This window comes from Tachypleus tridentatus, chromosome 13 (assembly GCF_004210375.1).
Source record: "Tachypleus tridentatus isolate NWPU-2018 chromosome 13, ASM421037v1, whole genome shotgun sequence".
In the NCBI taxonomy this organism is placed as follows: Eukaryota; Metazoa; Arthropoda; class Merostomata; order Xiphosura; family Limulidae; genus Tachypleus; species Tachypleus tridentatus.
This window is the reverse complement of record NC_134837.1, coordinates 244,087,778-244,109,416: the sequence shown is the minus strand read 5'-3', so window position 1 is coordinate 244,109,416 and position 21,639 is coordinate 244,087,778. Positions and strand designations below refer to the sequence as shown.

General features: G+C 30.3%; 1 protein-coding gene across 2 annotated transcripts in view; it reads left to right on the top strand.

Moving 5' to 3' along the window:
* LOC143240932 (uncharacterized) overlaps positions 1–20,585 on the top strand; it is a 109,774-nt gene extending 89,189 nt beyond the window's left edge. For both annotated transcript variants that reach the window (XM_076484199.1, XM_076484198.1), the window contains 2 exons: positions 11,810–11,919; positions 13,840–20,585. In XM_076484199.1, the coding sequence (XP_076340314.1) occupies positions 11,810–11,901 (92 nt within the window). In that variant the 3' untranslated portion in view covers positions 11,902–11,919; positions 13,840–20,585. The remainder of the gene's footprint in view (positions 1–11,809; positions 11,920–13,839) is intronic.
* Positions 20,586–21,639: the final 1,054 nt, after the last annotated feature.

Genomic DNA, 21,639 nt, shown 5'->3' with positions numbered 1-21,639 from the left:
ATGTCCGTCTTTATTTAACGTAGCACTGTACTGAAGCTTTTCTCAATGCTCTTTGTAACTTCTTGCATGTTGTTTATACTGTATGCTAAACTAAATTTGTACTCGACGCCAAATCAGTTATTGTTTCTCTTTTATGTAAAATAGAATTCGTTTATTAACTATAAAATAAAATGCAAATTAATAGTCTGAAATGATTCTTGAGAAGAGCCACACGATTCTTTGATTATAAAACTATCTATTCTCACTCCGTCGTCAGATGAAGTGTCCTTCGACTTTAGATTAGAACAAACGTATCTGAATACAGTACGTTTCTAAAGCAAAATAAATATAACTAATTTAAAATGAAAATTCCTACAAGACATATTAAAAGTTTCTTTTACGTAAAACAGTTAAAAATATTATTTTTTTTACATATTATGTACGTTGGTGTAACATTAAATCTGAACAAATTAAGTGCTTGTTGACTCTGTGAATGAAATTAAATCATATATTTTTTCAAATTTGTTATGTATATATATATATACCACGCCGAAATGAAATGAAGCGGTTAGATTTATTCAATTACACGCCATTCTAAAAACACACGAGTGCATGTGAAATTTCACATTAAATTTCTATCTTAAAAAACTGCCTTTTTACTGGCATTAATTTAAAAATTTAGGTACATTTAGACCATTAATTTCTTCCTGTTTAATAAAAGTGGCTCCCAAGGGAAAAATATGGTTATAATAATTAATTCTTTTTGAGCTGAAAAAGAAATTCTCATTAATTTGAGAACTAATTTTTCTTTAGTAATTTTTATTTATATATTACTAAATATAAGAAAATGTATTATCATTTGTAGTGCTCTTATATACTGTCACATTAATTAAGAGAAAGACAATGATATATCATGATATGTATATATATGTTTGTAATTAAGTTTTAGGGCAGTAATCACAACATTGACATTTGTGGGTTTTAATAAAACAACTGTATAAATAGTCGAATAGTCTGACCCACTGTAGTGTTTATGTTGCATTGCTGTTACTATTAGAACACGAATTTTGTTAATTATTTTAGGATGGTGTTTACGTTCTTCACTATTACTGTGTTTTTGAATAATTGATAACACTGAAATTCATGATGTTATGAAAATACTTTTCTGTAAGTTATTGTAAGTTGTAACAAAACTATGGTAACTTTTTTTTTAGCTATGATCACACAATTTTTAATTAATAGTCACAAACTGCTAATCTACAGCAGTGTTAACAAGTGATTTGATAATATTTTTCGATTAAAATCACACGCTATTGATCTGATTGGACTGTCTGTCTAAGATAATGATCACACAAACTATTGGTCAACAGCAGTGTGAACAGGTGATTTGATATATCACATATAGGGGCGCGTAACAAGGATCATATCCTCTTAGCTTTAATAAACCAAGTCCATTTTCTGAAAATAATCATGTTATAAATGTAATATAATTGGTAAATATTTAGTATGTTTCGTTCAGTTAAATCTAAATGAAATTGTTACTAACAGTCACGTGCTGTTTTCGTCCGTTTTTGAGTATTCTGATCTTTTAAAAGTTAGTGATTTGGAAATTTATTTGTAAAAGTATTAAATTTTAAAATTATGGAGTTAAAAACACTTCAAACTACTTATTTAAATCACGAGACTTCCTTATACACGGAAAATTAAAAACTTGTTAAAGTAAAGGTAAAAGCTTTTGAATAATTCAAACAAATAATTATCCTTATTCGACCACATAACCTTTTTAATGACTAAATCGTTGTGGTGTAAACATTTCGTTTTAGCTCCTTTCACCAATAATTTTTCTACTTGCTCAAATATTGACCGACGTACATTACGTAACTTATTCAATTTTTCCTCACAAAAAAAGAGCAACTTATTTCTTTTTTCTTCTTGAGTAGATATTTTTAGACATAAAATACTTTTACTGAGTCTGCATTGTTATAAAATACCACGCCATCCCTCAAGAATCGATAAGCAAACAATAATTTCTCGCACACAGTACGTGGTGTTTAATGACTATCAATAAGCCTCTTTTTCCTGCAGACCCTGAAATACAAAAAGTACTCAGAAACTAAAAAGTTAAAAACACTTTTCGTGTATTTTTTATTTCACTTTAAATTCACATATACATTGCAAACATAATATTTTACCGTATTGAATTGCTGTTATCATAAATTTATAAATCCGATTTTCAAATCACGGAAAAAACCCTCTAGAATATAATACCAGCAGAAAAAAATAATAAAAGGAGGAAACAGGACGTAAGAAATCCTATAAATGTATCATAGTACAGTCACGTATTGATAGCTTGTACGGTGATTGACTATCATTCAACCAATCAAACAGAGCCACATCAGCATAATACCTACAAAAGTACAGGAAGGTATAATATTCACAACATTAACGAGATGAGGTCACGCTTGGTTTGCAAGACAGAAATGACACGTGACAAACGTTTAGGAATTAATATTTGGCTGATGGAGAGAGATTGATGGGAAAATTTATAATTCTGTCGTAGCAACATGGAAAGTCAGAAAAAGTTATATAAAACTGGTGCTGTTGGTAATAGACGTGATCGAAGTAAAAACTCCAAACTCTTCAAAAGTTATGTCAAGTACTTCGTGGTATGTCCTTAACGTGATACATACAATCAATCCATGAGAGATCTTGCCAATGACCTAACTTTTAGTACAGGTTTGAATATAATTTCCAGGACAGCAAGGTACAGATTAGTATGAAGTTGCTTCAATGGATATGCTACTGTTTACATCCTTCTGCTTAGGAAAGATAGCAAAATTAAAATGTTGGAATGGAAATCAGGCTTCTAACAGTTGGATAAGCAGAGCGGGAATATGGTGGCATTTCTTCATAAATTAATCCAAATCCAAAATAATTGTATGGAGCAATTAAAGGCACATGGAAAACATTTCACGATGTTACACTGAGTTGTTGTTGTTTGTTGTTTTGAATTAAGCACAAAGTTACACAAATGATCTATCTGTGTTCAGCCCATCACGGATATCGAAACCCTGTTTTTAGCGTTGTAAGTCCGCAGCCATACCGCTAAGCCATTGGGGGCGATATTACACTGAGAAATGTATTTTAGTATCAAATAAAAGCGTAATTATCTGTTGTAAGCAAGTACAAAAATACTAATGTATTATAAAACGTTTTAGCGTTTCTTTTGTAGTTTTAAAATAATGTATTGTACTAATAAGAAATTGAGATTTTAAATAAAAATTATTAATTGTTCATATTTCCTGTATATGTCCCACCTTTTCGTTTTCAAAATTATTTACAACATTTTATATTAAATAAAGTGAAATCATTTGGTAAAACACCTTACATTTTATTCTAAAATTATATATAATTTGTTCTTTGAAACATAAATTTCACATTACCACCAATTATTAAATATGATATGAAATTATAGGAAGTTTGCAATAAAGTATAAAATAATACAGCCTTTAATAATATTTTTAGAAGTGATAATTCTATAATGTCTAACATTTTAAAATTTCAATAGTTAAACATATTAAATCGGGCCCGGCATGGCCAGGTGGGTTAAGGCATTCCACTCGTAATCTGAGGGTCGCGGGTTCAAAATTTCATCGCACCGAACATGCTAACCCTTTCAGCGGTGTGAGCATTATAATGTGACGGTCAACCCTACTATTCGTTGATAAATAGCAGTCCAAGAGTGGGCCGTGGATGGTGATGACTAGCCGCCTTCCCTCTAGTCTTACACTGCTAAATTAGGGACGGCTAACGCAGATAGCTCTCGTGCAGCTTTAGGCGAAATTCAAAACAAACCATATTAAATTGAAACTGGTATTATCCATATAGAAAATATTTAATACAATCTGAATAATACATATGAGTCTTTGTAAAAACTTTCATAAATCTTTTAAGATGTCAGAGAAAAGTTTTGGAAAAATACAGTATGCTTATCATAAAATAATAAAGATCAAATTTATTATAATATTATTATGTAACTGTAGTCTTATAACTTTTATGCATTTAAATTATCAGAATGAATATCGTGTTTTTTTTTTCTGCGAAGGATTTTTTAATGCACAGATAATATTAAAATTGATGGTATTTGTAAATCTTTTAATTTTTTTTCAGAATACGATTAGAATACTTGTGGATAATTATATGATAGTTATATTTTATATTTTACCTAAAATTCACGAAAGTAAACAACTGAATATAACTTTGAAAAATGAGAAACTAAAATAACTACCGCTAACGTGTTACCGTATATTGTGTATAAGTGGTCATGCAAAAGTGATAGATTGTATTATTGTTCAAAAGGCTGATTTTTCTATTGTTATGGTATTAAATAAGATGTCTATATTCTAATTATACCTGCATAAGACATTAGTATTAGGCCTATTCTATTTTCAAACATTACATTATTTATTTAGACCATTAAAGAATGAGAAAAGTGTACAATAATAATATTCCAGCCATAGTATATCTGTCATACCTATTACTGACGACGCGGCTCGCTCAAGCTAGAGCTTTTTATGCCAGCCAGGATACAATAAACATAGCAACAGTTGCTGCTGTATTAAATGGCTTATCAGAGAGTGTGCAGTAACACTCTTTATGCAAGGATGGTGCGGACGAACTCATTAAAGCAATACAAAAGTCATTCGGATTTTTCTCTACAAGGCATCAGAAGCCAGATATGAAGAATTACCTGATACAAGGTATATGCCGCTTTTCAGCTATTCTGAGCGTCCTAAAGTCGAAAACCGGAGAATAGGCAAAAATCGAGATTTCTTTTTTCGTTCATAATCCATCTTCAACAGACTTAGAAACTACCTAGCTCTGGTAATAACTATTATTTTATCATCATTTGATAAAACAAAACAATTTTCACGAGCTTTGACATCATATATTATTATTATATTTAATATTTATAAATCTTTGGAATATAATCTATAACCTAGTAGCTCATGTACTCCATCATATAAAAAGTAAACAAACAAGTATAAGGAAAAACATTATCACTCAATTAAAAAAAAGTCTGTGTAGGGATGTCTACTGCACTTGAAAAAAGGAACCAAACAAGACAGGAATGAGAAATGGGCATATCACTTGATCGACTAATGATCACATAGTAGACTAAGCTGTCTCGACTTTACATGGAGAATAAAATCCCTGCATTACTGGCTTCCTCGCCGATAAAACAAATGGGATCAGAATTGCCTATCGTAAATGTTACTTACTCTATTGTAAAATAATCGTAAAAGAAGTATTCTAAAGTTAACGAAAAGAAAAATATAATGATGAAAGCTGAGATCCTATTCAAACACCTACCATTCGATGAACATCATGAAAAGCCCAGAAATGCAGGGATTTTATTCTGAATGTAAAGTCGAGACAGTTTAGTCTGCTATGTGATCATTAGTCGACCAAGTGATACGCCTACTTCCATCCGTATCTTGTTTGTTTCCTTCTTTCAAATTCAGTAACCAGACCTATGTAGCTTTTTTATTTAGCGATACTATTTTTTCCTTATTGCTATATAAATAAAGTTCCCGCCACTTCTATGTTTGTTGTATCCCAACCAGTCTGAAGAACTCTGTTTTCTTACGGCCTAATGTTAAAGCTTTTTAAAAAAAAACTTTGATAAATTTTTAATATGCTGTTATATAAAATAGTTACTAAAGTATATTTACATCTGGCTTTTAATTACATCCAATGAAATAACGTGCGCGCATTTTTGGGTCAAATAAAAACGCATATTATCATAGTAGGTAGTCAAGTTCTTAAAATCACCTTTCACTGTAAGCCCATTAACAATAATTTTATAAGTTTCTACAAAACTTAAATCACCCGTATCAAATTAGATGTTTTTATTTCTGCTTATAAATTATATACAAAGATTTTTCAAATTTAGGAAATTCGAGAAGAAATTGCATTTTTCAATAATTGAATATACAAAAATTTTTAATTATTTAAAAGTAGAGATAAATACCAGGTGTATACTAATAATGAAAAAAGGTTTCCTTATGCTATTTCCTACTATAATTATGAGTTCATTATTCATTTGTTTTATTTAAAGAAATATGTGTGAGGGAAAAGAAAGTCTACATTGAAGAGTATACTTGTTTATCCACCATGTAAGACTCATAATAATAGCTATTTGCTAAAAAGTAATAATTTCTATGGCTATGATAAGAAAACATTATTAAAATTCACAAGACAATATTTTCCGTTTTAAAATAGCTCTCGGTTTTTTACCAAGAAAACTACTTTGTGAAAAATATGATTTCATTCCTTATTTACGGGTGTTTAAGGCGCTCAATTCGTAATCTGAGGCTCGAGGATTCTAATCCCTGTCACATCAAACATGCTCGCCCCTTCAGCCGTGGGAGAATTATAATATGATGGTCAGTCCCACTATTTGTTGGTGAAAGAGTAGCTTGAGAGTCGGCGGTGGATGGTGATGACTTGCTGCCTTCCCTCTAGTCTTACACTGCTAAATTAGGAATGACTAGCGAAAATAACCCTCGTGTAACTTTGCGTGAAATTCAAACACAACTATTCATTATTTTATGTTTTTAAGTGTTATATAAAAAGATAGTTTTTATTAACAGAATGTGTTTTTAGAATTTAGTATTTACTCTCGGTTCAATGAAAGATAAACTAATATTGATGTAATTTTATGGATATTTCAATCTCCTCAGTTAGCACTTTCACTAAAACCCCCAAAAAAGCGTTGCTGTATATTTAATTAATTTGAACTCTTTATGAATTTATGTGTACGCTTTCGTTTGTTTTATTTATGAAAGACTACGCAAGTTCTGTTTCATTACACATAAAAATAAGTAAAATATGTAAGATAATGTTCCAAATTACATATTGCACTAAATTGCGATATTAATTTTAAGTGTCTTATTTCACTTATTTTTTATTTCTTTTAATTGAAGTAAGTAAACGTAACTTTACGTTTCTATAATGTAATAACTTTTTAACATCGTTTATTTAATTGTCACGTCGCTTTCTGAAAGGCTCAGATCCATCAAAGTGTCCGAAAAGCTGTGTAATAAAATGTTTGTGTACGTTATAAATGTGGGCTTATCTATATAAGTTTCTAGGCATCAAAGTTGCTTCATTCTAACAGTTTCCTGAAAGAAAAATTCGGTTAATTTAACATCACCTTTTCTATCTGTTATATAATGAACCAACGTACAAACTTTGTTTATATTTGCATTCATGTGTGCAGTTAAAAATAAAATAAAAAGGTTATAAAACTGTGAAGTCTGTTTGAAAACGTAGAAACGAGAAGCACATATGAACTCAGTCTGGAGGAATACGGCTTAATACTTTGAATAAGATAACGGTAAATCACCTGGTGATGTTTATTACCATTATTAACAGCAGCAGACAACTTAGTAATAAAATTTCTACTCTTGCTATACGAAGACAAAATATTACATCAAATGTAATTTAAAATAATATTGTTAATTCTTTTTATCCTGATAATATATATAGTTTTCAATAATTAAAAGCCTTCAGTGAAAAGAAAAAATCATAAACGTTTTGACTATAAAGTTCGCTTCTAAATGTATATTTATTTTTTCTTGATGTAATATAACCTTAAACATGTTAACAACATATCTTTCTTTTCTACATTCACTACTTTAATTTTAACCATTTCCAAAATGTATTAAAAATTGCCAGAAAACTTTATTAGAACCTGACTATGAATCTCTTTAACACGTATATCTACATATGTATACATTTTTGGTTTAGTGCACTTTAGCGTAACTACTTAACCGTATCTGCTAAAAAAAATCGCAAGTACAATATAATAACTTTCGTATCTTAATGCGTCAGCTATGTACATGTGATATACTAACTAAATATTAGTAGCTTTAACTTAAAACGTCATCTGCTTACATTGGTCAGGTCAAGAAATCCAAATGCTCAGCTATTGTTACCCGTAGTTTCGAACTAGTAAACAGAGGAAAATCAGCCAAATAGCAACACCCGCTGATTTAAATCCAATAATGAGCTTAACTGACACTTTTATAATGCATAATAAGCAATATATAGTTGATAGCACCTTGGATTTTCTGATCCACATCCTGAAAAGCCAACTATCAGACCATATGTGCGATTTGGCAACGAGTACTCGTACAAAACAGATTTATGAAACTCAAAATATTAAATAAAAACTTATATAAAAATATTACATGCAAAACTACTAGGAAATATTTGTATAAATTATTTTATTAGTTTTCGTTTCTTTCTTCTTTTGAAAATTTATGAAAAATGCTTTAAAACTGCTATATTCTTATCTCTTTCTAAACTAATCATAAGTGGTTAAGTAATATTTTCTCAAATTCTCTAAGGGTTATCATCTGTAATTTTACCATAAGCGTGCACTTCGAAGGATTTTGAATTTATATGCATTTGAACGTTTATGTGCTTGCACTGAGATCATTAATCAAGAACGCTTTAATGAACAGTGTTTAAAGATTATCGAATAGTACATTGAACTTTTTACCTTTAAATCAGCTCTGAATCCTTGTGGCTGCTTTAAAGATTGTAACTTAGAATACGCTTGGATTTGAAAAGTAATTTACAGAATGCATCTGAAGATCCATAAATAATCACCGTTTGTAAATAACTGTAGCTCTCTTTATTGCTTAGCAAGTATTTGCATTACGTAACAGTGGTTTAATTTCTACATATTTTTCAACTCATAAATTCTTCAGTTTAAATACATGAAATTTGCATAGAAATGTAGTTTTACTTTATTTGGTACTTTCGCTTTCCAAAGAACTTACAGTAAAATTCCCAACAGAAGCTATATATCCAGCTACCGGAGCAAATATTCATTTTGCAGTTAACTTATAAAGAAAACGACAATTTCACCTTTTCGAAAATACCATTAAAATCTTTAAAGAGCTTATGTATTATTTAAAGCAGAATACTAGACGAATACTTAATTCTATAATTGAATGGATTTCATTTATGTTTTATAATCCGATTACACGTGTTTTAATGTTTAATTTTTTTTTAGATTTCACGAAGCCAAAAAGTAAAACATTACATGAAGGACTTAACCGATTTTAATATGGTAAACAATATTATAATCTCACTTTCATTTCACTATGTTGATCCATCTAAAATAACAAACACGAGAATAAAAAGTACGAAGGATATTAAAGATTAATTAAACATTAAGAACGCTATACATAAATTTTTATCAAATTTAATCAACTTACAGTTTATGTCTAATTATTAGTTCAATACTGACTTACGAACTCTGTCTAAGTTTTAGCTATACGAACACCAATCAGAAATAAAAACATATTCGAGAATGATAAAATATTTGCAACAAAGTTCAGATTCATTAAGGAAATAATAACTTATCGCTTATTATCCATAAATAAAATAGTTTTACTAAGAAGGCATTTGATGGACTCGTTTTGAATGTGGCTGTTTCCTGAAATTTATAATGAATTTAATGTCTAAGAAAAAAAATCACATTCACGATTAAACATACTCTAATATACTGTTTTAGCAAAGCTGTAGCAACAACTGTATTTGCTGTAAGACATTATATCTATTATGTTTTTAAAACTAAATACTTAATACTGTGTTTTTAATATCCAACCTGGCCTTAAAAGCTCTGGATTGAGCGAAAGGCGTCGTCGACAACGGATATGAAAACTGTTGGGCAGTTGGAATACCATTATTACACGTTCTTCTAACTATTGGAATACTGAAAGAAATTTTTTCAATAAATTCGTTATTTTTAATATTTTGGAAGTTGTAAAGCTGAGACTTCTATAATAAGATAAAATTGCAGCATTTTTCTCTCTTCGTCCAATGAAAGATAAATAAAAAGCATTATGTAGTTTCATTTGGCTCACTTTATTAAATAATAGCCTTTAGTACGAATCTCAGACCTTCAGCTCCCTCTCAAAAATATATAATATAAGCTTCTATTATACAAAACCTATATTGACGGGAGATTAGTTCGGTATTAATAAAATACCTGTGAAAAAAAAGTTAAGGCACAGAAGTATTTCAACATTATATGTTCTTTTGACGTTAACCACAAAGCTACGCAATGGGTTATTTACTCGGCCTACCACAGGGATCGAAAGCGAATTTCTTGAGTTATAATTCCGAAGACATACCTTGTGCCGCCGGGGCTTCTCCACAATGAAAAATTATCTTGTTGGTTTAACTTAATATGAAAGTGTTTTATCTGTCGTATTTAGTTAATTAGGCTTGAAAAAAAGACGTACATGATTAATTATTCTTCATTTTGAAAGGAAATGATATTTCTTGCTTCCACGCAACACCTAAAGTCGACTTTTGAGTTCTTGCAAAGTTGTTATAAATTTGTGTTTAATAAAACTGAAAGATCGTGTTGTATTTGTTTCTCTAAATAATTTAAACAGATTTATATTATGTTCCACAAAGATGAAAAATCTGAATGACAAATACGTATAACCCGAGAAAGGCCAGGCATAGCCAGGTGGTTAATGCACTCGACTCCTAATCTGAGGGTCGCGGGTCCGAATCCTCGTCGTGCTAAACATGCTCACCCCTTCAATCGTGGGGCTCTAAGATGTTACGCTCAATCCCACTATTATGATAAAAAACCTCTACAATTCAAAGCACAGTAATGAATATTTATTGCATTCTAAGAATATTTGAGCTTTTAAAAATATATTGCAATAATGAACAAATACGTTACTGAAATACAATCAGAATTCTTTAAGTTTTAGTTCAGTATACACAAGGGAGCTCTGCTCTTTATGCACGTGTAGAAGATTTTTTCCCCGAAAGAAAATTTTGAAACCCAAAATAAGATGACAAAAATAAAACAAAAAGAGAAATGCAGAGAAATATTAAGTTCGAAGAATTAAGAAATAAAATATTTTCTCTACAATTGAACAAAAACTTCCTGGTCCCCCCATTGTCCCCTCTCTTACACGCATAGGATTATTTAATTTCTATAAGTACCTCTAAAACGTTTCGGTTTTTTCTTTTCTTTTCCGGCCCGGCATGGCCAGGTGGGTTAAAGCGTTCGATTCATAATCCAAAGGGTCGCGGGTCCGAATCCCTATCGTACCAAACATGTTTGCCCCTTCACCCGTGGGGGCGTTACAATGTGACGGTCAATTCCACTATTCGTTAGCAAAAGAGTAGTTGAAGAGTTGGCGGTGGGTGGTGATGACTAGCTGCCTTCCCTCTTGTCTTACACTGCTAAATTATGGACGGCTAGCGCAGATAGCCCTCGTGTAGCTTTGTGCGAAATTCAAAACAAACAATGTTTTCTTTTTGCACGTAAAACACAGTATATTTGTGTTACAGTTGTTTCACTTTGGTGTTTGGTAAAAACAGCTTTACCGGTCAACTTACTATGGTTTTAAAATAACAATGATGATGAAACAATCTAAGTACACCAGATATTATCCCACATTTTCCATTAAATTAATCACACTTGGGTAAATTCAGCCAATACAGATGTTTATATTCTATTTGATGTAACTGTTGTGTTGAAATATAAAACTTTACTTGTTACTAAAATGAATTTTTCAGGATAATTCGGAAATTAACTGTATTTATCATTTGAAATAAAATATGTTTAGAAAAATGTGTTTGAGTTAAGTAACAATATAATAAAACGATAAGAATAGTTGTTGTTTATTTGTGTTTTTTAGTGGAAGTTGTACATTGAATTGTTATTAAGACTGTAAGGAACCTTCGTTGATGTTTCTAGTAAAATGTCTTTTTTAAGATGCTTCACCAGGTGGCGCTCCTAAACTATGCCAGACTTGGAATTTTCTCCTAATTTGTTCAGCGTGTCTGATTATGAAGAATTATTCGTAGCTAAATGGTGATATAAAGGTAAGTTATGAATCGTTGGCATTTCAATATGTTTGCATTTCTTAAGAACTTTGAAGGAATTTTTAACAGTAGAAACACGTTGTATTGATAGAAAATTATAAGCTAATATAATAACTGGAACGCTCGTATTACACTTAATAAATATGGTAAATACGTTATATATTTTAAATTAACGTACTTTGCTTACTGTGTATATAAAGTCTATTGAAAGCCGTACTAAATTACTTTCACGTGTCAAGCTTATAAAGAAAACTGTGTAGTCAGTTCGTGGTCACTACAGGTTGAAGAGAAGCTCTGAACACATTTAATAATTTTCCAATTTATTCCTAAATACACCAGTGTAACCTTATTCAGTGCAAATGTTCAAATTTTAGTTGATGTAAATGTTGCATAAGACATACATATTAGAATATCAGTCGTTCCATGAAATTAGTTTTAATTTTTTTATATTTTTTGTTGGAACTGTCAAACATTATCATCACTATATACTATATTGTTATGTGTTGGAGACAACGTGGTTCAATGGCCTTGCGCTTTGGACTTGTCATCGGGTGTATGCAGCTTTGAGGCATGCCCGCGCGTTCCTTTGCCCCAATTGTTTCAATACACACAGCCGTGTGATAGGTACCGGTTCATGGTTGATTGATTATCCTGCGATGTCTGTTCAGAGAGAAAGTTCTATCATTCTTGTCCGCTTATGCTAAGAAAGTTGAAGCTCAGTGCTAGTTGCTAAATGCTTTCTCGGCATAAGAGGGATTTTATCTTAATATTATGTATTAATTATAGTTAAAATGCATAGGTCGAAATTTCACTAATATTTCTACGCTTAAAGCACATATCCGAAGCTCTTCTGTATCTGGAAAAGGCTTAATATGTCACTTTCTCTACACATTTTCAGCCCAACTTTTATAAAATGCGCATATGCATAGAATTTTAAATATATTTATAACATCAACAATGATTTATTCATTGCTCAAAACACTGCAACCGGAAAAATATATTAAAGCTACTCGTAATCTGAGGGTCGCGAATTCGACTCCCAGTCACACTCGCCCTTTCAGCCGTGGTGGCATTTATAATGTACGGTCAATACCACTAGTTCTTGATAAAGAGTAACCCAGTGGGTGTTGATGATTATCTGCCTTCCATCTTGTTTTACACTACTAAATTACGGACACTTAGTGAAGACTGCCCTCGTGTAGCTTTGTGTAAAATTCAAAACAAACAGTAGTAAAGCGAAAAGTCTATGAATTTACAACGCAGGAAACCTGGTCGTGGTGATCAGTATTTAGGTAAACCATTGTGTAGCTTTGTGCTTAACTATCAACAAACCTAATCTGACCTTTAAGTATAGTCACTTGTCTTTCAGAAAGTTACAAAGTAAGAGCTAGATGTTTCCTGTCTGGAAATACATAATTTAGTCACGTAAAGTAGCAATTTTTTAAAACAAATATTCCGGATATGATATTATTGTTTAATAATAATATATTTAATAATAAAATATATGATAATATATTTAAATATTAAACCTTTCTGTTTTTAATACTTTAACACATCAATAATTGCATGAAATTAATTAAGAATTCGATATTTTCTGTTGAAACTGTTAAACGTTATTGTTGTTTTATGCTATATTATATAATATTATTTAAGCAGTCGTAACTGAAGAAAACAGATTTCGACCAAAAATTCCATATTTTTCTGATTTGTATGTCGTGTTTCTTTACGTAATACATCAATTTATGGAATAATTTTGTACGTCTTTTTAAAACAAGACAATTATGTTTAAAGTTAAGATACTATTTTTTCAGATATTAATTAATATTTTAATATCTAATTAGTGTGTTATAAAAAACAAACTTTACACTTGTTCTTATACAGACTACTGACTTTATTTACTATTTTGAATTTGTAACTTAGGTGCTCTGTCTGCAGCAAATCACGTTCTGTTCAAATCTCAACAGTGAAGCAAGAAGCATGCTACTTACCTCTCGCCATCTAGTGTTAGAGATATAAACCAAGAATTACTGAGAATAATTTAATATTTGTCAACTACCGAAATGCATAATGTTAGAATAATATAAACATCGTTGATGTGAAATATAAAAGTGCCGTTATACATATTTTAACCTATGCTGTTATCAAAAATAAGTTTTTTGTTTGTTTGTGTTTTCTTATCTGTATTTATTTATATTTTGTGTACTTTACAAGAAATTAACATTACCTCGTTTAGTTAGTGAGTTATAAGAACAGAGCGTTTAGTTGAGTTTGATAAGGTAAAATAATCATTGCCCTGAACAACGACATTTAAAAATGAAGAATGTGGATAAAAAGAAAGTAAAAACTGAAGAAACATTAAACAGTTTTTTCATTTAAAAACTTGTAAAAATTATAATAGAAAAATAACTTTGTATATAATTTTATTTTGTGTGAAAGAAAGTTTAATGCAAACTATAATTGAAATTTTAGGCGTGAAGCTAGTCAAGTGGTGAATTACGTTTTAGATTTTGAACTTCTAGTGATTAAACAATAATAAAACGAGCGTTTACTTTTTATAATATTTCAACACTCTTTCACTGCACGCCGTTTAGGTGATTAGCTAATTAGGCCACATATTTTCTGAGTGTATGTTGATTTAACTATTTGTAGTTTTATTTGGTTGGTAATTATTTAAGCCTAAGATGCTGTGACTTAAATTTTCTATTTTTCAGCAGACTTCGAAGGGTGAGAATTTTCTCTATATTTCGTTTATGTATTTATTGAAACCAAAACTGGCATTTACTGAAATGGTTAATTACGGCAACTTATACAATAATTTTTAAAAGTCAGAATAAAAGCAACGTTTAAGGTACATAATAAAAGTTTATTTTGCCGACGGACAAAATTAAAAACCACTCTGCACGTTTGAGTAACTTTACGCTGCTATCATCAGGAGCAAAAATCTACATGACAGGCGAGTAGTGTTATAAAGAAAAGATTTAACATTTCTATTGATTATATAATTATTAATTCAATTAAGTGAGGTTAATTAGGAATTAAATTCATTTGAAATTATTATTTCATGTCATTGTATTGAATGAGCTGTTTCAACATTCTGTTCAGTAAGAGGAGAAATTAGCATATTTTTATGTTCATTAAGACGATATTTCAAATTGCATTTAGTTTGACCGATATGGTTTTGTTGTATTCACACCTACTTTGATATATATATATATACCTTTTCTTTAAAATATGTTTTCATATTTAGTGCAAGGAAGTATTAGTTTGATTTTGTTGGATAGTTTAAAATGGGACTTTTATGAATACGTTAATTATTTGGTTAGTTGTGTCTTGTATATATGGTAAGATTACTGAATTATTAACTTTATTATCGTGAACACTGTTTGATGTAATACATTGCTTGGAAAAAAAACTGGCTTATTTGCTTTATACTAGACGTTCAGTAATGTCAACATTATAACCTCTATCGTTAGCAATATAATCCAATTTGTCATTCAAGTCAGTAAAGTCAGAAAAAAACAACTTTAAACGTTCTATATAACTACGAAGAGGTGTTACTTTTTGAAAAAAAGAAAAAACTGGATACACGATCTTTGAGTGTGGGTGTTTTTCATATAGCAAAGCCACAAAGGGCTATCTGCTCAGTCCACCGAGAGGAATCGAACAGCTGATTTTAGCGTTATAAATCCGGAGACATACCGCTGTACTAGCGGGGGTCCGATCTGTGAGAATGAATATGGTTTCCGTTAAATAGTTGTAGAAATGGTTTCTTTATTTTCTTTATTCTTGATTTTAACAAGTACATCTAAAGAAGGTAAACAGTTATCTTGTTCAATATTGCACGTAACCTGAATAGATTTAGAAGGATCAACATTGTTTAGATAATAAGCAAATTTTTTTTTTTAATTTGTTGGTATCTCCATGCCAACGAACAAAGAACATGTCATCGACAAATTTAATTTAACAATCAGGCTTAAAAAAGGCATTATCAAAAACATAATGTTCCAAACTATCCATAGGATATGTATGTCACATAAAAGTGGAGAAAGAAGAGATTCCATAACTAATCCAATATTATTTTCCTCATAATACTTTTCGTTAACCTTGAAAAAGAATTTTCAACTCACACTCTAGTTAAATTAATAATGTCAATAATTTCGACTGTTAAAATGAAAGCTTGAATTAATCTCTCATGAAAACAATTAATAGCATATTCCACTAGGAGTTTAGTAAACAACTAAACTGCATCACATGATACCAACTTACCAGAAAAATTAAGTTTAACATTTTTAATTTTCTCAACAAATTCAGCAGAACGTTTAACGGGATAGTTATTATTACTACTCAAATACTGAAACCATTGAACAATGTATTTTGTAACATGCTACACTGGATATAAAATTTTTAGTTAATTTATGAATCTTAGGTAAAGCGTAAAAATGGAGTGCACAAAAAGTTATGGAATTTTATTACAGGATCTTTTCTAAGGGAAACATGCGAACTGTCATTTAACAACTAACCTACACTAGAAATGCAATCACATTTGTTCAATACCACTTACACTCTCTTCTGTCAGCCTGCGTATTGACAATATTATTGTTATTTTGAAGGACTGTAAAGCTATTTTTTCGTCTTTATTCAAGTTACTATCCACTTTAATATTTCGTTTCGACATTATATCTTGGCATCGAGATCTAATAATAATTTTAATTGTATTATCTCTTACTTGTTCGACGTTAGATTCAATACTAGTTACCAAATATTTAATGGGTAGAATTTGTGGAGTTACTGCAGCAGTACATTAATTTGCATGTTTGTATTAATTATTAATAAATGTTAGATTACATACTAGTAATACTTCAGAATTTTCCATTTCCTTAAGAATACATAACAATTTGCTAACTGTATTGTTCATTTTCTTTTACATTCTTCTATGACAGTGATTCTCGTACCAAACACTGTTGAAATCTTACAAATTGAACCTTCTCTAACATAATAAAGATGACTTCTATAGACGGTGCTTTCTAGTTTGAAAACTTTACTTCTTTTCTCATGTATCTTTATCTTTAATAATTTTAAATTAGTTTTTTTCTAGAAGATATGTTATTAGTTTTTTTTTAAAGTAGTTTGATAAACTTGTCGTACAAATTGTTTCACCGAACTATTACGCTTTATAAAAATTCAATTATGACAACTTGTGCAATAAATTATTTTAAACAAAACAAAAGCAACGTTTAAAATGCATAATAAAAGTTTATTTGGTTAAAAAAAAAGATTAAACGTTAGCTGGTGATAATTCACGATTTTGGGAGGAAATATTGACTTCATATATGCAATATTTATACCAACCTCATGAATTACAACAACCTAAACTTTTTTATACAAAACTATCGCTTGTTATGTTAGTTTTTACATCTGATAATGGTAGCATAAAGTTACCGAAGCGTGTAGTCTTTTTTAATTTTTGTCCATCGACCAAATGAAGTCTTATTGGACATTTTAAACTTTGATCTTATTTTTATCTTTAAAATTTACTGAATTGAAATAAGTATGTAGTTTTATAACTTTAAAACATGCAAATATGATGCAAATTTGCTGTACTGTTTACGAACAAATCGGTTTCCTGAATCATTGTTAATTACCTTCGTATTTGTTGTAATGCATTGTTTAACATTTGAGTATTAACGCCGGAAAATGAAACTAAAAGAAAGTACATATTTTTCCATCAAAATATAGTTGGTGACAGAAAGGTAAGACCGTTTTGTAAGTTATGAATTAATAAGAAGTGTTAGTTCTTAAAAAACACGACTTAATTGTTATTATAAGAATAAAAATTTACGAAATAGTCGGATTATAACAAAGTAACATCCTTTCCTAAATTAAATATTATATGCCTAGTATTATTTAAATTCTGTCCACAAATAAGAACAGAGAAAAAAGGTATTTGTATTTTTAGTGTCTTCCAAAATCTTGTATTTTATATTAATTTCTTAAATCAAACATGTGCTGTGCTGCAAAGTTCCGCTCATGTTTAGTTTACAGATTCGTACTGAACTAGTAAGTTAAAGAATGACCTGGAAAGTATTCTAAAGTTATCATTTGTGAGAAGTGATATATACCTTGATTTGACTGTTAGACATTTATTTTTAATTTTTTTGATGTTTATTTCTTGAAACTGCATCATATAATAAACCAAAAATTTAAGGAAGAAACTTTATTGAGTCATGTTAATAAATATGATTTGCTGAAAGAAAATAACTGTTGCCTAACATGGATACTGGAAAAATTTACAATTGGAATGATGAAAAAAAAATGAACAAAATCGAAATCCCCTGCATATGATGGAAACCACTAATATACAACACTCATGTACATCAACCCAGGGAGTACTCCTGCACTCTCAGCACCCATAATTATTGAGCCCTTGTTCCCTAAAAGTATTTGTCGGAATACGTTTTGACAAATATTATCTCAAAGAGTTTACATTATGAATGTTAATGCTAAAAAAAAATGTTCAATCGATGTTAGAAGTAACAACCATTTTGAGAATTGAATAACAAAAAATGAAAACTTGTTCGTTAAGGAAAATTTAAACATGATTTAATTTTTGTTGCTCCTAGTATTTTGTGTTAACAGTCTATACGTTATATGTAATTTAATTTATTTTTATATTTCAGTTTTAGTTTCTCAGTTGTTTAATCACTTCTTTCATTAATCATGTGTTGAGAGTTTGCTACCAGAGTTCATTTATTTAGAAGACACATTAATGTCTGCTTAAAATGTGTCGTTTAAATTGTAATATCTTGAGAAGAAGTACTCTAAATAAATCACTTAAGTTGTACTTCCAGAAAAATATTTGTTTAAAATGTTTTATTTAAGTAACACCGAAGAAAAATGGTTTAAGTAAGTCATTTGAATTTCCCGTACACTCTAAACCACTTAAGTCTATTGAGCTATGATATCTAGACACATGTTTTAAATAAGTTATTTGTATTGTTCACTTTCTGACAATGTATTGGAAAAGTGTCTTTTGAATCGTACTATATGGCCTAAATGCATTTGAATTATGACTTTGGGGTTACATAATTAGAAACAGACGTGCTCAGAAACTGTCATGAACTTTAAACTATGCTATCAAAAGAAGCAGAAAGTGTGTAGAATGTTTCACTTTAGAGGTAAACTATGTTAATACCGCATTCAAGAATGATTGATGAGTTATAAGCCTGTGTCGCGATTTATTTCCCTTAACCCCTTCTTTTTATCATTGATACAGTAAGGACTTAGGAGCTTTCAAAACTCATTATAAAGAATTAGGATATTCATGAGGTACTGTTTCCTGAAAATATTATATGTCTTTAAATATATTTACTGCTCTTCTTGTTTACTGCATGCTATGTCACATTGCATATTAATACATTTGTTATACCTCATAAGTCTTTCCAAATTATCATTATAGGAATTATGTTAGTAGTAAACAGTGTTAAATGTTTATGTACAACGTACAAAATAATGTTCCAGTTCAGAAAGTTACACATGTAATATTACTGTGAAGGTAGTTTAAAATAAGCAAAATTACTAAAACAGAATAACAACGAAAATAATCAATAATAGAATGTTTTTTGTAGCTCATATTAAATAAGTTACCATTTAATTCTATTATCTAAAACATGGTAGCTTGTTACCATTAGTCTTGCAGTGGACACAATGCATTATGTAATTTTGTGTTACCATTAGAGCAAGTTTTTAATTTGAAGAAACATCTGATGGAGTACATTTAAGAAACTTAAAACTTGCGCAAAATAAATTTGTTTTAATGTAGTCCTGCTATCTGTTTTGTTACAAACGACCTGATTCTTATAGAAATGAATAGGCTTATTGCTAATCTATAGAAAAACAATTACAAGTTTACAACAGACATTATTCTAATTATTTAATGTAGATTATAGCTCAAAATGTTAACAAAATTGTAACGGTACAGTTTGTTTATTGTTGATATAAAGGTAATAGTTTTTGCACACATTTTTCCAGAATTACAATATAACTTAGTTTTCCAAAAATCTAAAACAATAATCATTTAATAATCATATTTATAGTCTCTTTCTTTAGCCTAAAGATCCTCTTTGCAAAATAAAAAAAATCATGCTAAATTGTTACATGTGCAAATAGGTATTCATAAATTAACAAAACCAAATAGTCAACGTAGCCTAGAATAAAGAATTATCTATAACACTAGAAACTCTTTTCACAGAAATAGGTGGTTTGAATATGTTTAAAACTTGTCACAAAACGCGTCAACTTAAGCTGGAAGTTGTCTGAAATGGCATGTTATATCCCAGCATAAGGTCACATAGTCAAGCCCACATAGGTATACATAAGATTTGTTGTATTATGAAAATAAAATAAAAAATACTGTTTCATTTAATTTCTAAAACTGGAAACTGTTACGAAGTTTTTAAAGAAATCTTCCACTTTGATTTTTGTCTGTGATTCGGTAAGAATTATCAGTTTTGAAAACTTGGCAAATATTATCGTATTTATACCTTATGATTATCATTATGAAAATCGTAAACCGTCACACCAACATTAATTTACTATTTAAGCTACTCTGTGTAATTGTTAAAAGAAATGTAGAGATCAGAAAATAAAATCATAGTCTTGTCTATCAGTGTATGTTATTTTATCTGCGTTATTGCCTCTTCTTTGCCACAATAGTACACTAAAAATAACAAGAAATACGACCCAAAATTCAATAACACAATGTAACAAAACTTTTAATTTTTCTTGTTCCTGGGCAGAAAGTGTTATTTCTTAATTGCTTACGACTAAAATAAATGAAAAAGACGTATTTTTCTCTTCAAACTTTGCTTTTGTGACCTAAGTAATGAAAATTTCAGATTTACCCACTTTTCAGAACATTCCAGGTAGATTCAGTGATGAGTAGCTGATGAAGAATTTTTAAGAACTTTCTAGAATGTTGTAGAATTTACATGAATTTTCTAAAATGTTCGAGAACTTTTACCCTGGCTCATTCGGTGCACCTCAAAGAAGAATACAACAGCATCAAGACCTTGCTGGAAGCCTTGAAGTATGATGAGTATGGCTGGGAGGTTATCGGAGACTTCAAAATGGTGGCATTCCTGATGTGTCTGCTAGGAGGTTTTACCAAGTTTCTGAGTGCACAGAATTCCCTAAGAAGCTCAGTAGGAAGAGCTGCTTTGTCACAATGGTTCGAGGCTTGTTGGTCAATCACATGGCCGAAAATCATGTGGAACTGGTTGAGGCTCTGGTGAAGAACTACGGCAAAATGGGCTGCAGGATGTCCCTGAAAGTCCATATCCTTGACGTTCATCTTGATACATTCAAGGAGAACATGGGAACATATTCAGAGGAGCAAGGCGAGCGCTTCCACCAAGATATACTAGATTTTGAACGCTGCTACCAAAGAGCGTATAACGAAAACATGATGGGAGACTATATTGGGGGGCTAATACATACGAGGTTCTGTTAAAAAAATACGCGGACTGACGTCATAAAACAAAATGTACTTTATTTAGAAGTTACAGGTCTGGAACCCCTTCAAAGTACTCTTCTCCCCAAAGCACACACTTATCCCAACGGTGTTTCCACTTGTTGAAACAGTCCTGGTACGCTTCTTTTGTAATGTCCTCCATCTTCTTCGTCGCATTTGCCTTAATCTCGGGAATCGTCTCAAATCTTCTT